Here is an 18,825-nt window from a genome sequence, read left to right as displayed (position 1 = left end):
ATCACAACTTTGATGTGTTCTTTAAAAACAGCACTCTGAGAACCGCTGTGAAGGGCACTGTACTAAATTCGATTTGATCAGTTGGTTGACTGATTTATTCAATGCCTGACTAATCAATAGCCATCACATGCACACTATAGGAGTACTGGGTGTGAATCACAAGAATGTATCACACCCCAGTCTCACCTCAGGTGTTACCACACCTGGGAAGAGTTAGCTTTGGTGCACTGAGCAAGGACTTCAGAGACAGAGGGGGCACTATATTATGATATAGCAGCAGTAGTGATAGTGGTAACAGTAGTGGTAACGAGCAGGGCTCGTAACCAAAAGACTGCCAGTTTGATTCCCTGCTGGGGCATTGCTGTTGTATCCCTGGGGAAGGTACTTAACCTACAGTTTCCTCAGTATAATATCCAGCTGTAAAAACTGTAAATCGCTCTGGATAAGAGCATGTGCTAAATGTAAATTATGATATAAAATAGACACAAAATAGAATCAGTGACAAGACGAAAAAAAACAATGTTTCAGTGTCAGCCTTGACATGGGGAAACCGATCACATGTTGCTATCTGATTCCAAACGGCAAAGCTGTCGGGCTGTCAGTTGTCCCTGCTGTGTGTAACTGGGCGTGTACGCGGTCCTGACAAGAACGTCCTTAACGATAGTAGTGTGCGCAAAACTGAACATTGCTGAAAGGCAGGCTGTCGACAAGTCTGGGGCTATCTGAAGATTGATGGCTCTTGTTACACAATAATGCATGTGTGAATTCACATCTCCATATTAAATTAGGAAACCATGAACGGGGCCATTAACAGCACATAACGGAGGCACTTAATAAAAAAGGGAAGAAAAACCCTGGCAATTTGTCCAATGGTATTCACACCCACTGTGTCTGAGCATAATCGAAAGGACGCAATCGATGGGAAAAAGGGGGTTAACCCACAAGCATAACTGTAGCCCGGTGAGCATTTCAGCTCCAAGCATGGTGAGGTCTTTCGTGTTCCCAGGGCATGGGTTCAGATGGCTCTTATGATTCCTTGACAAGCATAGTAATTTCTGTCCATCCATTATATCAACCTCTTTTGATTCCTTTTTCAGTAATCTTTTCCATCATCTTTCACATTAGGGGTTAAAGCTTTCAATACTAATAAAAATACTAACTATATTATTTATGACTATTACCATGTACATATTTATATAGCTATCTTTTATATATTTTTATGAATAAGAAACAATATGTATTTGTAATCATGCATTGTGCAATGGTGTGGATATACTTTAATGGGCGTTACTTCATATCAGTAAGGCACATGGCAGATTTGAGTTTAATTAACTAAGCCTTCAGCATTTGAGTAGGAAGTCATTTAACTGCCAAAGAGAATAAATGGTTCATTATTCTCATTATGTGTTTACAGCAACTTGTGAATGTGTTTCCTTAATGCAGTAAAGTATTCAACAAAGCGGACTGCTTCATATTTCAGAATTCCAACCTATTTTGAAAAATATTAAAATATAAAAACGCTGTATTTTCTCTAAGCACAAGATAAACACAGACATTGTAGAATCTATTTTCCTCTATTGCACAGTGTTTCAGCTACTTGCAGTTATCCCACCTCCTCTATTTTTGCCATATATGTCTGGATATTTTTTGAAATTAATAACACATACAAGGGAACAGTAGCACCACCCCCTCTCCAACCTGCAGGAGACCCTATAAAATAATCATTCCCCACAGCTATTCACACTTTACTCTCCTTCAGGTTCCTGCATGCTATTTTTAAATGTACATGCAGTAAACCAGATGATGGAGACGCCCCGCTGATAGCAGTTAAATTAAAAAGACACAAGAGTCAACCCAAGGTGCAGAAGCCTAACAAGAGAGTTGAGGTATCTGGAAAAGACAGATGAACAGCAGATTCAGGCTATTATTACAGTATAATCCATCAAATACAGACTTTCAGGTGTTGGGCGGATTTCTCTAAGATGCACAGAAGTGTGAAGCCTTGCTGAGGTTGCAAGGTAAAATAAAGCTTATGTCACACGACACAAGTTAAGCCCAGACATTGGTTTCTCTCACCTTCCATGCTCCGCAAAGTGCTCATAAAAACAATAATAAAAACATTATGAAATAAAAGGTCATTAGCAGTCCTCTGTTCTCAGTCTTTCCCGACTTTGCCATTGCAGATTTTGTACCCTGTGCTACTTGCTTGTGCTGGAGTCCTTCTTGTCCACGGGCTTTTGGTGGGGGTACTTCTGGGCGATCCCATAGGGCACATGGGCAGCAATGGTGCCCCTTTCTGCGGCCCCTTCCACGTGGAACATCTGGTCATCGAAGTAGATGTGGGGCTTGATCTTCTCCAGCATAGGGCCCTTGGGGGCCCCAGCCAGGAAGAGGGCCTCATCCGTCTCCAGGCCCCAGGCGCGGAGCGTCTTCAGGGCCCGGAGCCCTGAGCTGGCCGCGCTGCGGGCTGTCACCAGGTAGGTGCGGATGGGGCAGTTCAGCCGCTGGCCTTTGGCATAGAACTTTTTCTGCAACTTCCCCAGGGACTCCAGAAACCCCTTCAGTGGCCCCTGGAGGAGGGAGGGGCACACATAAATGAACATGGCATTGCTAGAAGGGTGTGTCTGTGTGTGGGTGTGGTGATATACAGTTAATAATGATGCTATGAATGAAAGCAAAACTGGGATTATATTTGTATGTTGCTGCAATAACTTGCTTGATTTATACTGTTCGATGTGGGTAGAATTTTCTCACATGATGACAGGGTGAGGAAGAATGATATACGTCTCCTCCCAGCCACCAGGAGGCGCATAACATATCTGGCCAGAGTTGACAGATGGCTTTGTAATGCAGCAATGGTTTTGAGGTGCATGCACAGCATGTACTTGGGTACATGTGCGCCGTGACATACGTGATCCAGAAGCTTGTTCTCATGTTCCTTCTCGTGCTCAAAGAATTTGTCGAGGCCGTGTGCTTTGAAGATGCGTTCGGACTCGTCAGAGAAGAGCACAGCGTCGCCATCAAAGGCAACGCGCAGCTGCGTCTCTGACACCGCTATCGGCTTCTCTGGCATGAACATGGTGGCCGCTGCAATGCCTGAGAAACAGTGACGCACACACAGAGTGAGACACATACACACACACGTGCTAGCAAAAGAGGGACATGTAAATACATACACACGGACATATACCTTACTACATAACTGGCAGTCAGCAGACGCTCCTATCCAGAGTGACTTACATCGGTTACAGTGTTTTTACAATGTTATCCATTTATACAGCGGAAATATTTACTGGGACAGTTGTGGGTTAAGCTGAGTACCCAGGGGTACAGCAGCAGTGCCCCAGTGGGGAATCAAACCAGCAACCTTTCAGTTACTAGTCCAGCTCCTTAACCACTAAGCTACTGCCGCCCCGTATACATGCATATATATGCAAGTTGCAGAATGAGAGACACAACCATATATTTTTACCACATTATATACCAAAGAATATAGTACACCTTTAAAAAGTGTCAGTGAAGACTGCAGAACAGGCAGCTGCAGAACAGAAACACTCTTGAAGGCATCGTTGTCTCTAGGGTCATACAGTGCTCTTAACTTTTTACAGCAATGAAGATTCATGTTACAGTATCACAGCCTAGTCATGCTCAGGACAAGCTGCATCTAAATATACTTCTGTATCCTATCTGCATCTGAAATGCCAGAGTGTTCTCTCTGCACAGGGACCAACCAAAAGAGGTCATATTTGATAATACTCCTCCCCAGCTACCCCCCCCCCCCCCCCCCCAGCTCCAGTACCTGCAGAAACCCAAATATTCTGTATGCTCTCACCTTCCTCCAGCGCCTCCCGAACCTTTTCAGAATCTGCTGACAGGTACAGGTTGGTGTGGTAGGCCTTCAGGTACCCGATCGGACTGCTGCCACCGGTCATGCAGAACCGCTCGATGAAAAGGTCTGAGGGAAGCAGCAGGTGACAGTCACCGAGCTGGCCAAGACTGGCTCCAGTGTCACTCACCAAGCTGGCTCACACTGCCTCTGGTGATAGTCACCAAGCTGGCTCACACTGCCTCTGGTGATAGTCACCAAGCTGGCTCACACTGCCTCCAGTGACAGTCACCAAGCTGGCCAAGACTGCTGCCAGTAACAATGACTTATAAAAGACAACTGTATTGTTACCAAAAATCATATACTGAACTGGCCTCTAGAAATCTTGGCAAACCATTTTTTTGCATTTTCCTGTCAAATAGTTGTTGAGGGTAAGAGGCAAACGTGGGATGTCCCTTCAATGCCGGAGTTATCATCTGGAGGAACGTTTTGTGTTGGCCTCTGTTTTGGCTGGAGATGTACAGTATGTACTAGTAGCCTCATCTCTTTGCAGTGCTATGGGAGGCAGAGTGTGTGGTGGAAAATGATCGCAGGCAGATTTGGTGTAACCCCACCCGAGGGAGCAGGGACAGAGAATCGGAGAGGGGAAGAGAAAGGCGAGAGAGGGCCTGAGACTGGGAGAAACCACTTGATGGAGAAAGAGGCATGGAGAGGATGACCACGAGAGGGAAAAGGAGGAGGAACAAAGGAGGAGACCCCCTGAGAAACAAAAACAGTGGCTTTGCAGGGAAGAAGGAGTGAAGGGACAGTTACCAGGGGCTGCTGTTTCCACTGGCCAGGCTATTTTGGGAGAGTGGGGTACACAACAACCCCCCCCCCCTCCTCCCCCAAAGGATTAAAAAGCATGTGAGAGGCACCTCACCCCCCTCCCCGCCTAGGACTGAGACAAAAGCTTTTGTGTTCCCTCTTCACTTGCTCCAGCTGGGCAGCTCATGTGAGAAGTTTCAGAGCAGACATGTCCTCTAAGGGACTTCCAGGAAAAAACAAAACCAATTTCATTTCCTGCGTGTTGTCCCGTTGTGACTGACATAGCCTGGAATTCCTCACGTGCGGACTGGGCTGCAGTGACTCTGTGACTGGGTCAGGCCCCGTCGCCATGGCAACCCAAGCAATGAAAGCCTGTTCTCCAGCAGGAAACGCACGAAATGAAATTAGCTCCTTTGGTCTCTTTCTGTTTGACCCTGTCCATCAGAAAAAGCGACCTAAATTTGCACATCAATCAGGTGAGGGAACGGAGCGTCTGGGACCGTGCCTCTCCGTCACGCAAGACGGAGAAGCCACCAGAGCAGCGGAGCCCGTTTGCTGACGTAGCGCAGAGCAGATTAGCCTGGGCTATGAATGTGTCCCTGCCTGTTCTCTGGTGATGGTGGATGCTGCTGTTCGTGACATTAATGAGAACAGGATGCTGTCCTGAGGAGATCATCCTGCCGCTGCTGTGGTCTGCTCCCTCTGGGGGTTTGTGTTTGTTCCTGTCTGCAGTCGCAGCGCCGTCACCATGACGTCAGCCGTTCGCGCTCCCTGCCCCTGTCCAAACTAACTGTTTTTTTATGCAGGGAGGAAGGGGTGAGATGTGCTGTACCAGGCTCCCCTGGGCCCTCCCGCACGGTGAGAGTGCGGTTATGAGGTTGTTTCACACAACTAGGCCGCCGGGGAGATCAAAGCGGGCGCAGCTGGAGCGGTTTGGGGACGGGCCAGGATGTGGCAGGCCCATGGCCCTCGGTTAGAGATGAGGTCAGAGGTCATGCAGCCTGCGTGAGAAGTGAGGGACAAGATGTACACACAGCCTAAAGCTGAGTCCCTATCCTTCTGCGACAGTGCCATTCTTCCGTGTCAGTTACATCACACCAGCATTATTCTTTACCAGCTGCGCCAGGAACCCAGCTTTGAATTCGTTTCTGACATTATAATATTGCGAAGCATAATATATGATTTAGTAGAAAGGGTAATGGTCATAATATTATACTACAGTTGATGTGCTTTGCAGATACCAGTGGCATGGGTTAATGAGGAGACTCACCAGTAATTGCGAATGTGTGTATATGTTCATGTGTGTGTATGTACATGTTCGTGTGTGTGCGCACGTGTGTGTTTGTGCATGTGCATACTGTGCATGTGTGTGTATGTGCATGTGTGCGTGTGCATGTGCGTGTCTGTGTGTGTGCGCGTGCGTGTGTCTGTGTGCTGTGTGCTCCCTTAACGAGCAGGTCTTTGTGGAGCTTAATGATCAGACTCACTGTGGTAATTGATGGTGTTGATTAGCCTCACCCCGACATGGGCGTGGTTGTAGGTCACCAGCACGATGTCGAAGAGCTCCTCGCTGTCGGGGTAGAGCTCCCGCAGCTGCGCATTCACCGTCTCCAGAGCCTGGGGGGAGAGAGCAGGGCTGCAGGGACCGCATGTGGGCAGCAGCGTTGGCAGTGATGCAGAAACGGGACTTGCAACCAAAAGATTGCTCATTCGACTCCCCAGCGGGGCACTGCTGTTGCACCCTTAGGAAAGGTATTTAAACTGAACTGCCGCAGTAAATGTTTCCCTGTATAAATGGATAACATGGTAAAAATTGTACGCTATGCAAGTCACTCTGGGAAAGAGCGTATATTGCGCTATTCTTCCATGCTGATCTAGGCACGCACTTGTGATCTTAGCACTATGTGTGGCTCTGACGCTTGTTTGTGTGTGGCTAATCGTGTCCTGTTTGTGCAGCTTTTCATGCTACTTTATTAGATGCTCTTGCAGCGACTGCAGTGCAATGTAACATGTATTAGAGAATCTGTAAAACATGGTCTGTTTCACTTATGTTTAAGTGCTGTCCTGCAGAGACAATGCCCAAACTCTCAACATGTAGAAGATGTGAGTGAGAAGATTAGGTTGAAACACTACGTTTCAATTTTTTGGTTTAATTCTCAAATATGTTCAGGAAGTTGCATTGCTGAAATGTTTTCCTGAAGGAAATTTAAATGGCAAAAACACACTGTCACGTTCAGGGCAGATGTAAGCATGTTAAGTCTCTGACCTTGACGAAGGGGAAGGCGGGTCCAGGTGCAAAGGGCTCGTTCTCGTGCTCCACCTGGTACTTGAGATACTCCTCAATGCCCCGCTGCTCGAACACCTTCTGCTCCTTCTCCGTGCGGAAGAGCACTCGCGAAGACACCGCGATGGTGACGGCGTTCTCCGGCTTTGGCTGGGGAAAGCAAAAACAACAGAAAACTGAGCGTGCATCCCTGCACTCCACCCTCTAACGTTCCGTCACTATCCTGAAAACTCACGCAAAGTTCCATTCACTGCACACGCATTAACCAATTCCCACAGCAAATATATAAAGCATGCTGTTGCTTAGACCCTGTCAAACTCTTTTTTTTTTTTCCAGGGGTGGTTTTGTAACCTAGAGGCTGGAGCACTGGACTGTGAACCTGAGCGTTGCGGGGTTTAATCTTGGTTAGGGTGATGCTACCCTTAGAGTTAGGTCTTTTGGTGCAGTGGTAATGGATGTGTACAGAAAAAGTAAGCCCGAGTATGGACCTGGGTGTCTGACAGCTAGATGAAGTATTATAGAGCTTTCCTTCCATTTTTTGGGATGTGATAGGATCACAACCAACACACTGAGTTGTTTCTGCAAAAAAGATCACATTCATAATTTTTTTAATGATATGATTTTTCAGTGGATGCCAAACTCCTTGTGAGGAAGTCTCACGCTCCTAGGAAGAGCACTGTCCCTGCCATGCTGCCTGCAGTGAGAGTTTGTCTCTGTGTGTCCTTCTTCCACTGTCTCCCACCTCTTCAGACTGCATCTCAATTCCACCGCAGTCCCCACCCCCTAACACCTGCTACTTGTTACTTGCTGTTTATTTTATGTGTAGTATTGCAATGTGTTTTGGATTCTCTGGTTAGTGGTGTGTGATGTATGGTAGTGTACTCGGCTTCCCTTGTCTAGTCAGGCGGCACAACTTGTGGTAGGGCTTGAATAGTGCTATGCTCACACTCACTGGTCTGGGAGTGCTGTTAGCCCGGTCTGACACTGCTGCTCATTTAACTTGAATGGATACACGTATGTTCTGTTGTGCTGGAAGTCACTCTGGATGATAGCTCCTGCTAAATGAATGTAATGTAATTTAACGTCTCCCCCACTCTGTGCCCCTGATTCCTAATCCATATGCAGTTTGGTTCTGAGCCAAAGACACCAAATCCTGACCAGTAATTCACACCGGAGCTACGGCTCGGGTGTCTTCTGCACCCTGAAAGTGTTGGGTGGAGGTGCGGAGGTAGGCAAGGTCCCGGGATGTTCTGCGGAGCGACACGAACGTCTCCAGCAAGCTCTTTCCCATGGTGCTTAGCTTTCGCTCCTGAAAGATGAGAGCCCTGTGACTGGGTGACGGCACCCTTGGCCCTCCCACGGGACAGATCAACAGGACCAGGCCGGCATTCCGCACGGGGCAGCCCAGAGTTAGTCACCCATTCCGGGACGACCTCTGCACACTAATTTTAGATGGGGGTGGGGGGGTGGGGTGGGGGTGGTGTGGAGGGGTTGGGGGGTGGAGACCCAGCAGATTTAGACAACCAGCAGAGCCCTGAACCACCGAGAGCTGCCGTGTTGCTTTGTTTCCCTGCCTGACCCCTCCGTGCAAGAACCTGCACTGAACACTGCCGACAAGTTACCCTGTTACCCACAAACACACAGAGGCTCCCTGTGACCTGGCTGCAGGGACAGTCTGCTGAATACTGTAGTAGTAATTGCTAACACAAGGGCAAGCCAACAGATTAAAGGCAAGGCAAAGTTTTTATTTTGCTGGTGAGCATGTGAGATCAGAAAAACATTGTAACATTTTAACAAAAAAAAAAAAAAACATTTGCTGGCCTTCTGCAGATTGTCTCACACTTTTGGAAAATGGGATTTAGATTCCACAAAACACAATGTTTTGTTTCTTCAACTGCTGTACACTGAATCATGATTACGCATAGATTCTAAATCTGTGAGAATATTTTGGGAACATTGCGAATATAGATTATCCTGTAAAAAATGTCACAATCAATGAAATGCTAAAGGAACTTTCCTGAGGAAAGAAAATTTTGAGATCTTGTGAAACTTAAGTGATACTGTTATGACTGTATTAATTTCTCTGCATTTGTGAGATTCCATTTCAAATTTCATTCAAAGTCATTCTACCCTCATTTCAATAATAGCATGAAAAGCACATCATAAATGCCATGTACACTAAAAGTCACAGGTGTTTGCTCTGAAAACGTGTCAAAACAGTCCACAAACGATCAACCAGCATTTTCAAGTGCATGCTTTTATGTTACAGATCCTCCAAGCCACACGTTAGTTTGAATGTTAGACATTTCTGTCACGGGGAACCATGGTGACCTCACTCGTGATACTTACAAAGAAAATGCCTCCCTCCACCTTCCTGGCTCGTCGCATCATGCCCTTCATGAAAGGATAGGTGGGTCAATTTTGGCAGTCAAGAATGGATTTTTTTTTTTGATTGATCGATAGCAATCAATGGCATCCTCCCTTATACTGTAACTTGAGGATGTGATAATGGAACCAGTTAGATTAAGTGGGACTCTAGAAAAATAGGTATTATATTACTGAAACGATTTCAGACACCAAGAGGTGAAATAAAACAACATGCTGGAAAGAGACCTATTTTTGTCCATCCGTGGAAAAAAAATTCAGATGTGGATTAAGAAAGTGACAATATAATTAATGAGAAGATTGATTGATAGATGGTTGAGAAACCTAAATTACACCCCCCCCCCACTCTTGAAAGGGTTTAACTCTCAAACTCGTCATTATTACTGCAAGCCTCAGCAGTTCAGCTAATAGAGCCTATGTTTTGCAAAGCCCTGGCTACTGTCTACATGCAAGTATCGCTTCCAGAATTACATACAAATACTGTGTGTGCATATGTGTGTGTGTGTGTGTGTGTGTGTGTGTGTGTGTGTGTGTGTGCGTGTGAGAAGCGCATGCCATTACTCATTCTGTGAGGGTATTTTTTTTATGCACTGCATTTTTAACAATTTTCTGAAGATGAATTTTCTAAAATAAATACAAAGTAGGTCAGTTGGGCTGTTATGAGCTAGGGTGAAAATATATGGTCTGACTGAGAACTGAAACAGAGAAAATACTCATAGAGTGTGTTGCATTCTCATAAAACTGTTTAGGGTGCTCAGCTGGAAATATGTCTTTGAGTAAATATATCTTTTAAGCTTTTTTCACATGCAGAATTTAACACAAAAACTCAGTGTGACCACTGAGCCACAACCCTCATCTGCTAGAGTGATGATGATTGATCAGGAATTGATCAGTTGGATGATCAGAGTGACAGACCACATGGACTAAAAACAGCTCCTACAACCGCTGATGAAGCCTCCAAATCTACACCACCCTGTCTTGGCCGTGGGGAGTTGTGTCCGTCGCACTGAACTCTTAAGTCTGAGAGCTGTACATTTAACTCCCAATCTGAGAGAAAATGTACCCTTGAGGACGATACTTTGCCTCGGTTAGTCCAATAAACAACCCTAGCTTTCAAATTCCCACAACAATGTTAAGTTGTGAGACACCTGGGTAGGTCCACTAGGGCTCCGGACATAAATGTTATTGTCAATGTTGCTTTGAAACAGGTATCAGGGAAACTGAAGGTGGAGCGAGGGAGAGAGGGAGTATTTATTTATGGATTGGAATAATGCCAGTGTCGCTTGGAACAAATGCAGAATCCTGACACTATAGCTTCGCGATGGCTTATTTCAGGGTGTTTATCAGCCTCTCTGAGGCGGGGTGAGAATTACACCTTTGCTTTTATGTTTGCAGCCCCTTTGAAGGCCTGAGCTTCTGTGCATCTTCACAATGATATACTAATGCTCTCAGTCAAAAAACACTCACATCAAAAGGGGACAGAAAGCAAATCACATTAAGGTGCTCTCATCTCGGTTGTCCAGAAATTGAATTAATGTTTGGTAAGCAGAACTGTTTAAAGTAATGTAGTGTTTGTGGTCTGTCTGTAAAAACAGGTTAATCAATTTATTACTAAAGAGCTGCTCCTGGAACACACTGCGGGGCTTCTTTAACTCCCCACACATCTGTCTCCATGTTGTCCTTTAAACATACTTTAAAATGCTTTAAAAATACTAATTTTGCCATTAAAATTACTTTAAGCATTAACTTTAAAATATGTATTTACATTAATGTCTGTATTGCATTCCACACACAAAGACACAGATATAAACACATACACAGAAGGACATGTCCACAGACACAGACATACACTAGGGTCCAAAATTATTGGGACACCTGGGCATTTTGTGGTTAAATGTGGATGTGTCCATGTAGCTATTAGTTGTATCACTCAAACCTAATTTATGGTGTGGCGAAAACAGTTACATGTTTTGGCAACTATTAACATTCTCAAAACATCTCTTTATGTGGTTGGCAGACAATTGCCTGATGACTACCCTTATTTCCAACATTTTAATAATATGTATGACATTAATTCTGCCAAACAAACTGACAATTCCATGACATTAACTTAATTTTAAAAGGTACCTACATACTTATTGAGTGCAGACAAGTGAACAAAAATGACCATCACTTCAATTAGGCCTGATTGAACGTTGCCCTGCTCCCTAATTGAACACTCATACTGAAGCCTATATAAACCTAACAAGGTTGGAACATGATCACGGAAGATGAAGCTGAAATTGACATAAATATGACTTTCCCAATGTCTGATGGAATATGCAGCAAAAATATTGTGGATTTTCAGAAAAAAAAAATGAGCGTCCCAATAATTTTGGACCCCAGTGTACACCCACGCAGCTACAATAATGAGTCTTTGTTTCAAACACAATTAGCACCTGTTGGACATTCTATTTCTCTCGCCTATCAAAAACAACCTCAGCTTCACCCTTTTTTTTCTGCCAGGATGAAAAGCATAATCATATTTTATAACATTTCTATCCAGGTCAGCTCTGATTTAGTCCTTTTTAATGCAAGTGCAGATGCATAATCATACTCAAAATAAACCTACAAACTGTAAGCTGCACCTGGTGGAGCTCAGACAGAATTATCCCTCCACTAATAGCTGTGTTAACCAAGGACACTCTCTCTTTTTCCCTGGAAATCCCGCACTGAGCCCTCTGATGTCAGCCTCTCCTAGGAAACAAATCAATCCCCCCACTCAGAGACCAGTACATACAGTGGGGATGATCTCTCTCAGCCAATCACCACTCAGCTCAGCTCCAAGTCATGGGGGCATTATTGACACTGTTCTCAGTTCCCCACAGCTCCCAGTCACACCATCTTACTTCTGGATGAAAATTCTTAAATGCTAATGGCAGTTGTCCAGGGACAGTAGAGAATGTGTGGCATTTTCCTGGGCGCACGCTAAGTACGATTCTGGGGGTTTGAGTGGCGATGGGGCGGGCAGGATGTAACAAGTGTCACGAAGTAACAAGTCATGAGCTCGCCGTGCCATGGGTCAGGTGTGCGTGGTGTACCACATGCATGTGTGGCATGTAAACAGCACACGTGTGGGAATGCCCTGTGATGTGTGACCTCATCAGTCTCCTGCACTCAGAGCGGGAGGGAGAGAGAGACGTCACTCCTGTCAAACTGCGGTGTTGGGGGGGGGTCATTAGAATAGTTGGCCCCCAAACTAATGGCGCGTTCGGAGAGGTGAAGTAGAGAGGGGGAGGGAAACTGAGAGGAACGGTACGGGACTGACTCACCGGTTTGGGTTTCTTGGTGGTGGCCCCGGACTCATAGCAGTCCTTCGGATCTTCCCAGGCACCCTTGCTGTCCCCATTGGCAGTGATGGTGGCGGCGGTGCCGGTGTCCTGCCCAGGGTCGAGACTCATTCTTCCTCCTTCTCTTCATTCACCAGCTCAGCAAACCTGTTAGCCGTACCCCCTGCTCAGTCCGATAACCACCTACCCTCTCCCTCACGCGCCCCCACCCCCCCCCCAAGCCCCCGAATGCCCTGGGAAGCCTAGCGGCACTGTGAGTGGCTCCAGTACTGATTCACTCTGTGAGAGAACGAGGGGATGCAGATAAGCTGGGTGTCTGTCCTGGTATCTCTACTGCAGTGCTCTGCTGCTCTCTCCTTGCACCCGGTCTGCCTACGATCTGCTTCCTGCTGCTGCTGCGTAATGCCTTTTCTTTCTCGCGCGCGCTCTCTCTCACACACACTCTCTCCCCCCCCTCTCTCTCTCTCACTCGCTCTCCCCCCCTCTCTCTCTCTTATGGACATTCAGCCACTCGGCAGCCTGCCCACAATTTTTAACCCTTTGCTGTCCTGGGAGGAGACCACATGCATGTGACGACGCCATCCCTCAGCCAATGGGAGAGGTCCTTTCCCTCCTGACCGGCTGTCTCCCTGCATTGCACCGGTCGTAATTCATTATTTACGCCAAAGGCTTGTCAAGAGAGGGGGCTTCATGTTACACCAAACAGGGACGCCTGCCCCTGTACGCACTGCATACGCTATGCATGAATGTTCTGCTTACGCTAGACATAAATCCACATTCCCAACGGGAAAAAACTACGTGCTTGACATTACTATTTCTCAATAATGTGTAAAGAAACATGTTCTGAATTTTGTAATGTGGTCACCCCCGTATATAGCTTTAGTACAATCTGGCTCAGTTTAAAGGTGGTGTGAGCATAAAGGTATTGGCAGTTAGTCTGTTTTGAGCAGATGGCTTTTTGCTCGGATGAAGTGCTCTGGCGCATTTTCTCTTTTGTCATAGCTGGATACAAAGCCTGGAAAAGTCTGATCCGGTGTGGTGTGTTAATAATGACACTGGCCGCATAGCATTCAAGAGATTATTAGCTCCTTTCTGCTCTTCATTGCTGCCTTCCTCTTGTCCTCCCCCGGTGTTCGCTGTTCCCTCCCCCACACCCTCTTGTTGTTGTAATTGGATTGCGATGGGGGTCTGGGGGGGTGGTTGCTCGGCAGCGCTTTGACTCTATCCTCACAGTCACCAGCACCTCACAGCTCATTGGCTGCCCCCGAGTTCCAGCTCTGATGATGGCTGTAGAGTGCCCGTGACAAACCATCCTGTGCTCATGCCACCCTCTGCTGGCTAAGGGGAGGGACTGCAGCTCTTGGAAGACCATATGCTGAATCACGTACCTACCAGCAGGTGGCCTGCTTCTAGTTTAATAACGTCCCTGTTGGGCCAGGTGGCAAAGCTGTCAGAGCTGTCCAGCACGTCATGTTCAGGGCATCTTCCCATGGCTTTTACCCCCTCTCTCTCAGTTCTTCCAGCAGCTGGAAACCAAATGCTGTGAACCCAGAATAGTAACATTAATGATATAAGGGTCCTTCAGTATGAGTATGAGCCACAAACAGGTGCTGTAACGATTAGATCTAAAGGCCTCCTCCCTCCACGCAGTGAGTTTGAAAATTGCCGTGCTCAGTCCTGAAATGCCCCGTGAGACAGGACCACACACATTCACAGAGTGAATGGACTGTGATGTCCTCTGGATGACTGCATTGTTTTTGTAGTAAAAAAAAAAAAGACAGAATAGCGATCAGCCTCACTTGAGACAAACACAAAAACACTGTTGTTTCTGGAGGCCAAGAGACTGGCAAAGCTGAACAGACAGTCGTTAAAGCGTCACAGACCTGCCTGTCTACTGGGATGCGCGTCTGCCTCAGAACAGCCCTCAGTCACGCAACGCCAGAAGGAATCTTCCCAGGTCTCAGTTCCGTCCCATTTCCATGGTGACAACATTGCTTACCCCACCATGAGAGAAAGGTGACTCATACTCTGCGAGACATGACGACAGTAAAGCCTTTGGATGGGTGAGCTACAGTCAGAGGCATGAGCCTCTGTCAGTGGGTTGGGTTGTGGTATTACATTATTGGCATTTCGGAGACAGTCTTATGCAGAGCGACTTACATAGGTTACAGCTTTTACATGTAATCTGTTTACACGGCTGGATATTTACTGAGGCAGTTATGAGTTAAGTACCTTGTCAAAGGATACACCAGTAGTGCTCGGATGGGGAATTGAACCAGTGACCTTATAGTTACAAGCCCTGCTCCTTACCACTATGCTAAACACTTCCACTATGCTACACTGTGGTCAGCGCAAGCTGCAGTCTAAAGAGCAAATGGCAGCGGGAGGTGACTGTTCCGCCATTTGGAAGTGTCATCTGTGGTCAGATGTTTGGGTTGCGGTCAGCACTATGAGTCGCAGACTGAAGTATGAGTGACTATGTCAGAAATGCGAGATGGGATCGAAAATGCAAGCAGTGGTCAGAAAGGTGACCAAAAAAGAAAAAAAGAGCTGCAGTCAGATACGTGCAGTGTGATCAGAAATACAATCTGTGGTCAGATACATATGCTGTTATGAGAAAGGCAAGATGCAGTCAGAGCACTCTGATCAGTAGAGACCTCTAGTGGTCATTCCAGAGCAAAAACACGACTTCCAACAAGGCATGAATTTCAAAAGTTATGCTTGTATGGAAAGGCACAAACATAAATCAGACATAAGATGTTATCATGAATGATTTTATGGACAGTCATAATAATTTTTTTCAGTGAATCAGTCAGCTATTTTCAGTGTCACTAGCAGAATAGCCTCTATGGCACTCCCAGTGTAAGGATCATGATAGGCCATTGCAGTACTTTGGTGTGCTATGTGGCTATGGAGTTACATGGACATCTGTTTTGCTCCTTGTGGCTTATAAAGAGAAGACACAAAACTCCACAACCCATTGTGATATACATACGTGTGTTTTATTCTCTATGTATTAAAAATAATTACACATCTTTTTTTGTTCTAAGAGCCATACAATATTGAAAGAAAAATAACAGTACTCAATAACCGTGTAGTTTATATCCGTGTAAGTCATAAAAATAGACATTCACAGCACATAAACAATGCAAAACAGGATCATATTGCACAAACCTGGAGCACAAATATTCCTTCTCTTCTTACAGTAATTCTTACAGTGTTGAATAATTATATATAGAAATCCATACAGGAAATGAAACAGATTTTTCAGTGGGTAGACAGTTACTTTCCCTTGACTGTCAAATATACCCTCTTGAAAATGTAAATGCACTATAATATATATTAAAAGCAAAATTTATATAGTAATATGTTTACATGTCAAAATAGACAGCATATATTGGAAAATACATCAATTACTGTCATAAATGTAATTTTATGCATATTTTGTTGAATACATTGTAAAATTATATAATATATTCCACAACAGATGCATTGATTGGCATAATCTAGTGGTGGTAAGTGCTAGAACATAGATTTGGTATTATGTGCTGAATATTTTGACATATATGTAAGTGTATTTCTTCTGTTGTGTTTTACCATATAAAGACAAATATTATTTTTCCATTAGGGATTTCACATGAAAGTAGTACGCAACTAGTCAAACTCTATCGTATCCCTCTCACACATAACATCTTTGGCACACCAGTCATTATTAATTAAGCAATTAAAGTTATTATTAGCGGAGAGTCTCTGGACTCATAGGACCGACGCCAAAGAAAAATGATGTCACCATTCCAGCTCTTCCTACCTCCTCTAAAGATCTGGACCTCCTTAGTAACCTGATCAACATATACTGATCAGAGTGTGACACAGGCGTCAACTGTAATATTTGGGAAATCACAACAACAAAAAAATGCACAGAAAATGCATTAGACTGATTTTCCTAAGCCAGGGTGGGTTGATCCCAAGGGCATAGACCAAGGCTGGATCCTCGTGTATCGATCTTCCGAAGACATTTACAATGTTGTTTTCTCTCCATCACTGGGAGAAAAAGTGGGGGTGGGGGTAATTTTTCAGTTGACAGAGTGGGGTCTGCACACAAGGGAAAACAACCACAGCATTCCATTATAGGCCTATTTTTACACTTCTGTGGCATACTGTATGGAGAACACATGCTCACCAAAGCAAGACTATGCCAAAAACCTCATTGTTCAGGTTCAGGCCTCCATTAAAGCTTGTGATTCAGCCTGGTGTGTGAATTGTATTACTTTGGCAAACATGCATATTATCTTTTCAATATTAAATAAATCAGTGAACTATATTCCCAGATTTCATCCTTCCTCTCCCTAAAACCCAAAGCTGATAAGATATCACCTAAGCTGCCTGACCAAAATAGATTAGAAATGGTCTGTTTTGTTATTACTGCAAAAGATCTAGTAGAGTCCATATCTTTAGTGTAATGCATTTTCTGTTTGCTGTAGTTTCTATAAAATGTGTCCTGCTTCTGGTTTGTTGAAAATCTTTTTGCGTCTATTCTTAGTGTTAAAAGGTTTTTAGAAACATCATTTTGCGCGCACACACACACACACATACACACACACACACTCACACGCATACATACACACACTCGTACACACACAGAAAACCAATAACAGCCTTACCCAGAGCTGTAAAATACAGTGGTGTACAACATTACCTACGAAAGTGAACAATCAACAAAAGTTTCTTCAGAAGAGAAGATATTTATATCCTTTTTTTCATCCAACTTTCAATGAAGTTCAGGTGGTGAGTATTGACTACTTTGCGACACTGTGACACTTCACACAAGCAATTCATTTCCAACAACACTGATGCTGTCGTAGTTAAGTCAACTGCAACCACAAGTAACAAAATTTATGATGGAATAGTGATTTTCTGTGTTCCTGTCCACTGAGTCTCAACTGGGCCACAGGGATGCTTTTGAAAGGGCAAAGAAAATGGGCTTGTAGCCAGAGGGTTGCATGTTTAAATCCCAGCAGGGCACTGTAGGGCATGCCTGAGCAGGGTGCTTAATCTGCATGGCCCCAGTCAATAATCAGCTGCGTATAACATTAACAAACAAAGTCTCCCCAAGCAAATAAATAATGTAAATGCACTGTTTCCTGATGCACCAAATCAAATTGATTTCTTTTTCCAGGGTTTAAGGAAATACCTGCCTACTGTCTACATCTGGTTAAGTGCAAGTGGTTTGTTCTACAGAATATATTAACAAGACTTTTCATGCCTTTTTCCCTTCACGTAACCCTGTTTTTGGAATTGGCAATTGCACATCAGGCATGTCTGAATGTGACAGGGTCTACATTCACGTAGGAACGCTGAAGTGAATACACTCACACACAGCCAACAGCCATTTTTCACATAACAAGCCCTCCTGTGCACCATAGTGAAGCGGGAGACAGTTGGAGGACAGATGGTACTCCACTGACATGATCAACTCACGAGCACCTGCCGAACTGCAAGCTGAGGAGACCCTGCTGACACACCCATTCCTACTGTGGTATGGCGAAGCCAACTTGCTCTGCTGCTGTGAGGTACTGGTCATTGCTGCCTGATGGCACAGCTGGGACCGAACCTGGGCTGTAGGACTGCACTTGAGAAGAACACCTTACCAACTGAGACACTCAGGAACCCGCACCGCAAAACATAATGTTTTTCATATATATCATAAACAGAGTTGCTTAACCCTGATTATGGTAGAGGTCAATAAATATAAGAGAATTATACCCTGTTATAATCATCAGTTGGATGTACCTGCCATAACAAACATATGCCATGCAGTAACCTGTGGCATGCACAACAGCATATTAGGGTTCTCTGCCTCTCATAATTAAGTGTAATGTGCATTTTAAAAGAAGGGAACATCCTAAAAACTGTCCATTTGTTATGCAATGTCTTGTTAGACATTTAGACTTATACACATGACGATGAAAATAAACATTGGGCTGTCTCACTCACTGAGTTATGCTGTCTGACCTCCATTTTAATGGAAACAAACGACAGCTTCCATCAGGGGTATACTAATGCCAGTTACTGTTCTCTGCCAGTAGGTGGCAGTGCAACTTTTTTATCTTTACACCATAAATGTTGATCAGCAGGGAGGCTGTGCAGAATGAAAGATACACCTTTACATCTCTGTGCAGGGATGCTGTAAAACA

The 18,825-nt window shown here is 44.9% G+C and overlaps 1 protein-coding gene across 2 annotated transcripts; it reads right to left on the bottom strand.

Annotated features, from left to right (window-relative positions):
• Nucleotides 1-407: 407 nt before the first annotated feature.
• nt5c1aa (5'-nucleotidase, cytosolic IAa) lies at nucleotides 408-13,075 on the bottom strand. Of its 2 annotated transcripts, XM_036555639.1 has the most exons (7): nucleotides 12,614-13,075; nucleotides 9,267-9,311; nucleotides 6,900-7,067; nucleotides 6,121-6,250; nucleotides 3,833-3,955; nucleotides 2,912-3,096; nucleotides 408-2,570 (listed from the first exon to the last, which is right to left on the bottom strand). In XM_036555639.1, exons 1-7 carry the CDS (start codon nucleotides 12,740-12,742, stop codon nucleotides 2,199-2,201), a joined length of 1,152 nt encoding a protein of 383 aa, XP_036411532.1. In that variant the 5' UTR covers nucleotides 12,743-13,075; the 3' UTR covers nucleotides 408-2,198. The 2 variants fall into 2 exon arrangements, with proteins under 2 accessions (XP_036411532.1, XP_036411533.1); XM_036555640.1 differs by lacking the exon at nucleotides 9,267-9,311.
• Nucleotides 13,076-18,825: the final 5,750 nt, after the last annotated feature.

This window comes from Megalops cyprinoides, chromosome 21 (genome assembly GCF_013368585.1).
Source record: "Megalops cyprinoides isolate fMegCyp1 chromosome 21, fMegCyp1.pri, whole genome shotgun sequence".
NCBI lineage: Eukaryota > Metazoa > Chordata > Actinopteri > Elopiformes > Megalopidae > Megalops > Megalops cyprinoides.
Note: the sequence above shows the minus strand (reverse complement) of the source record. Positions and strands in the feature narration are given on the sequence as shown.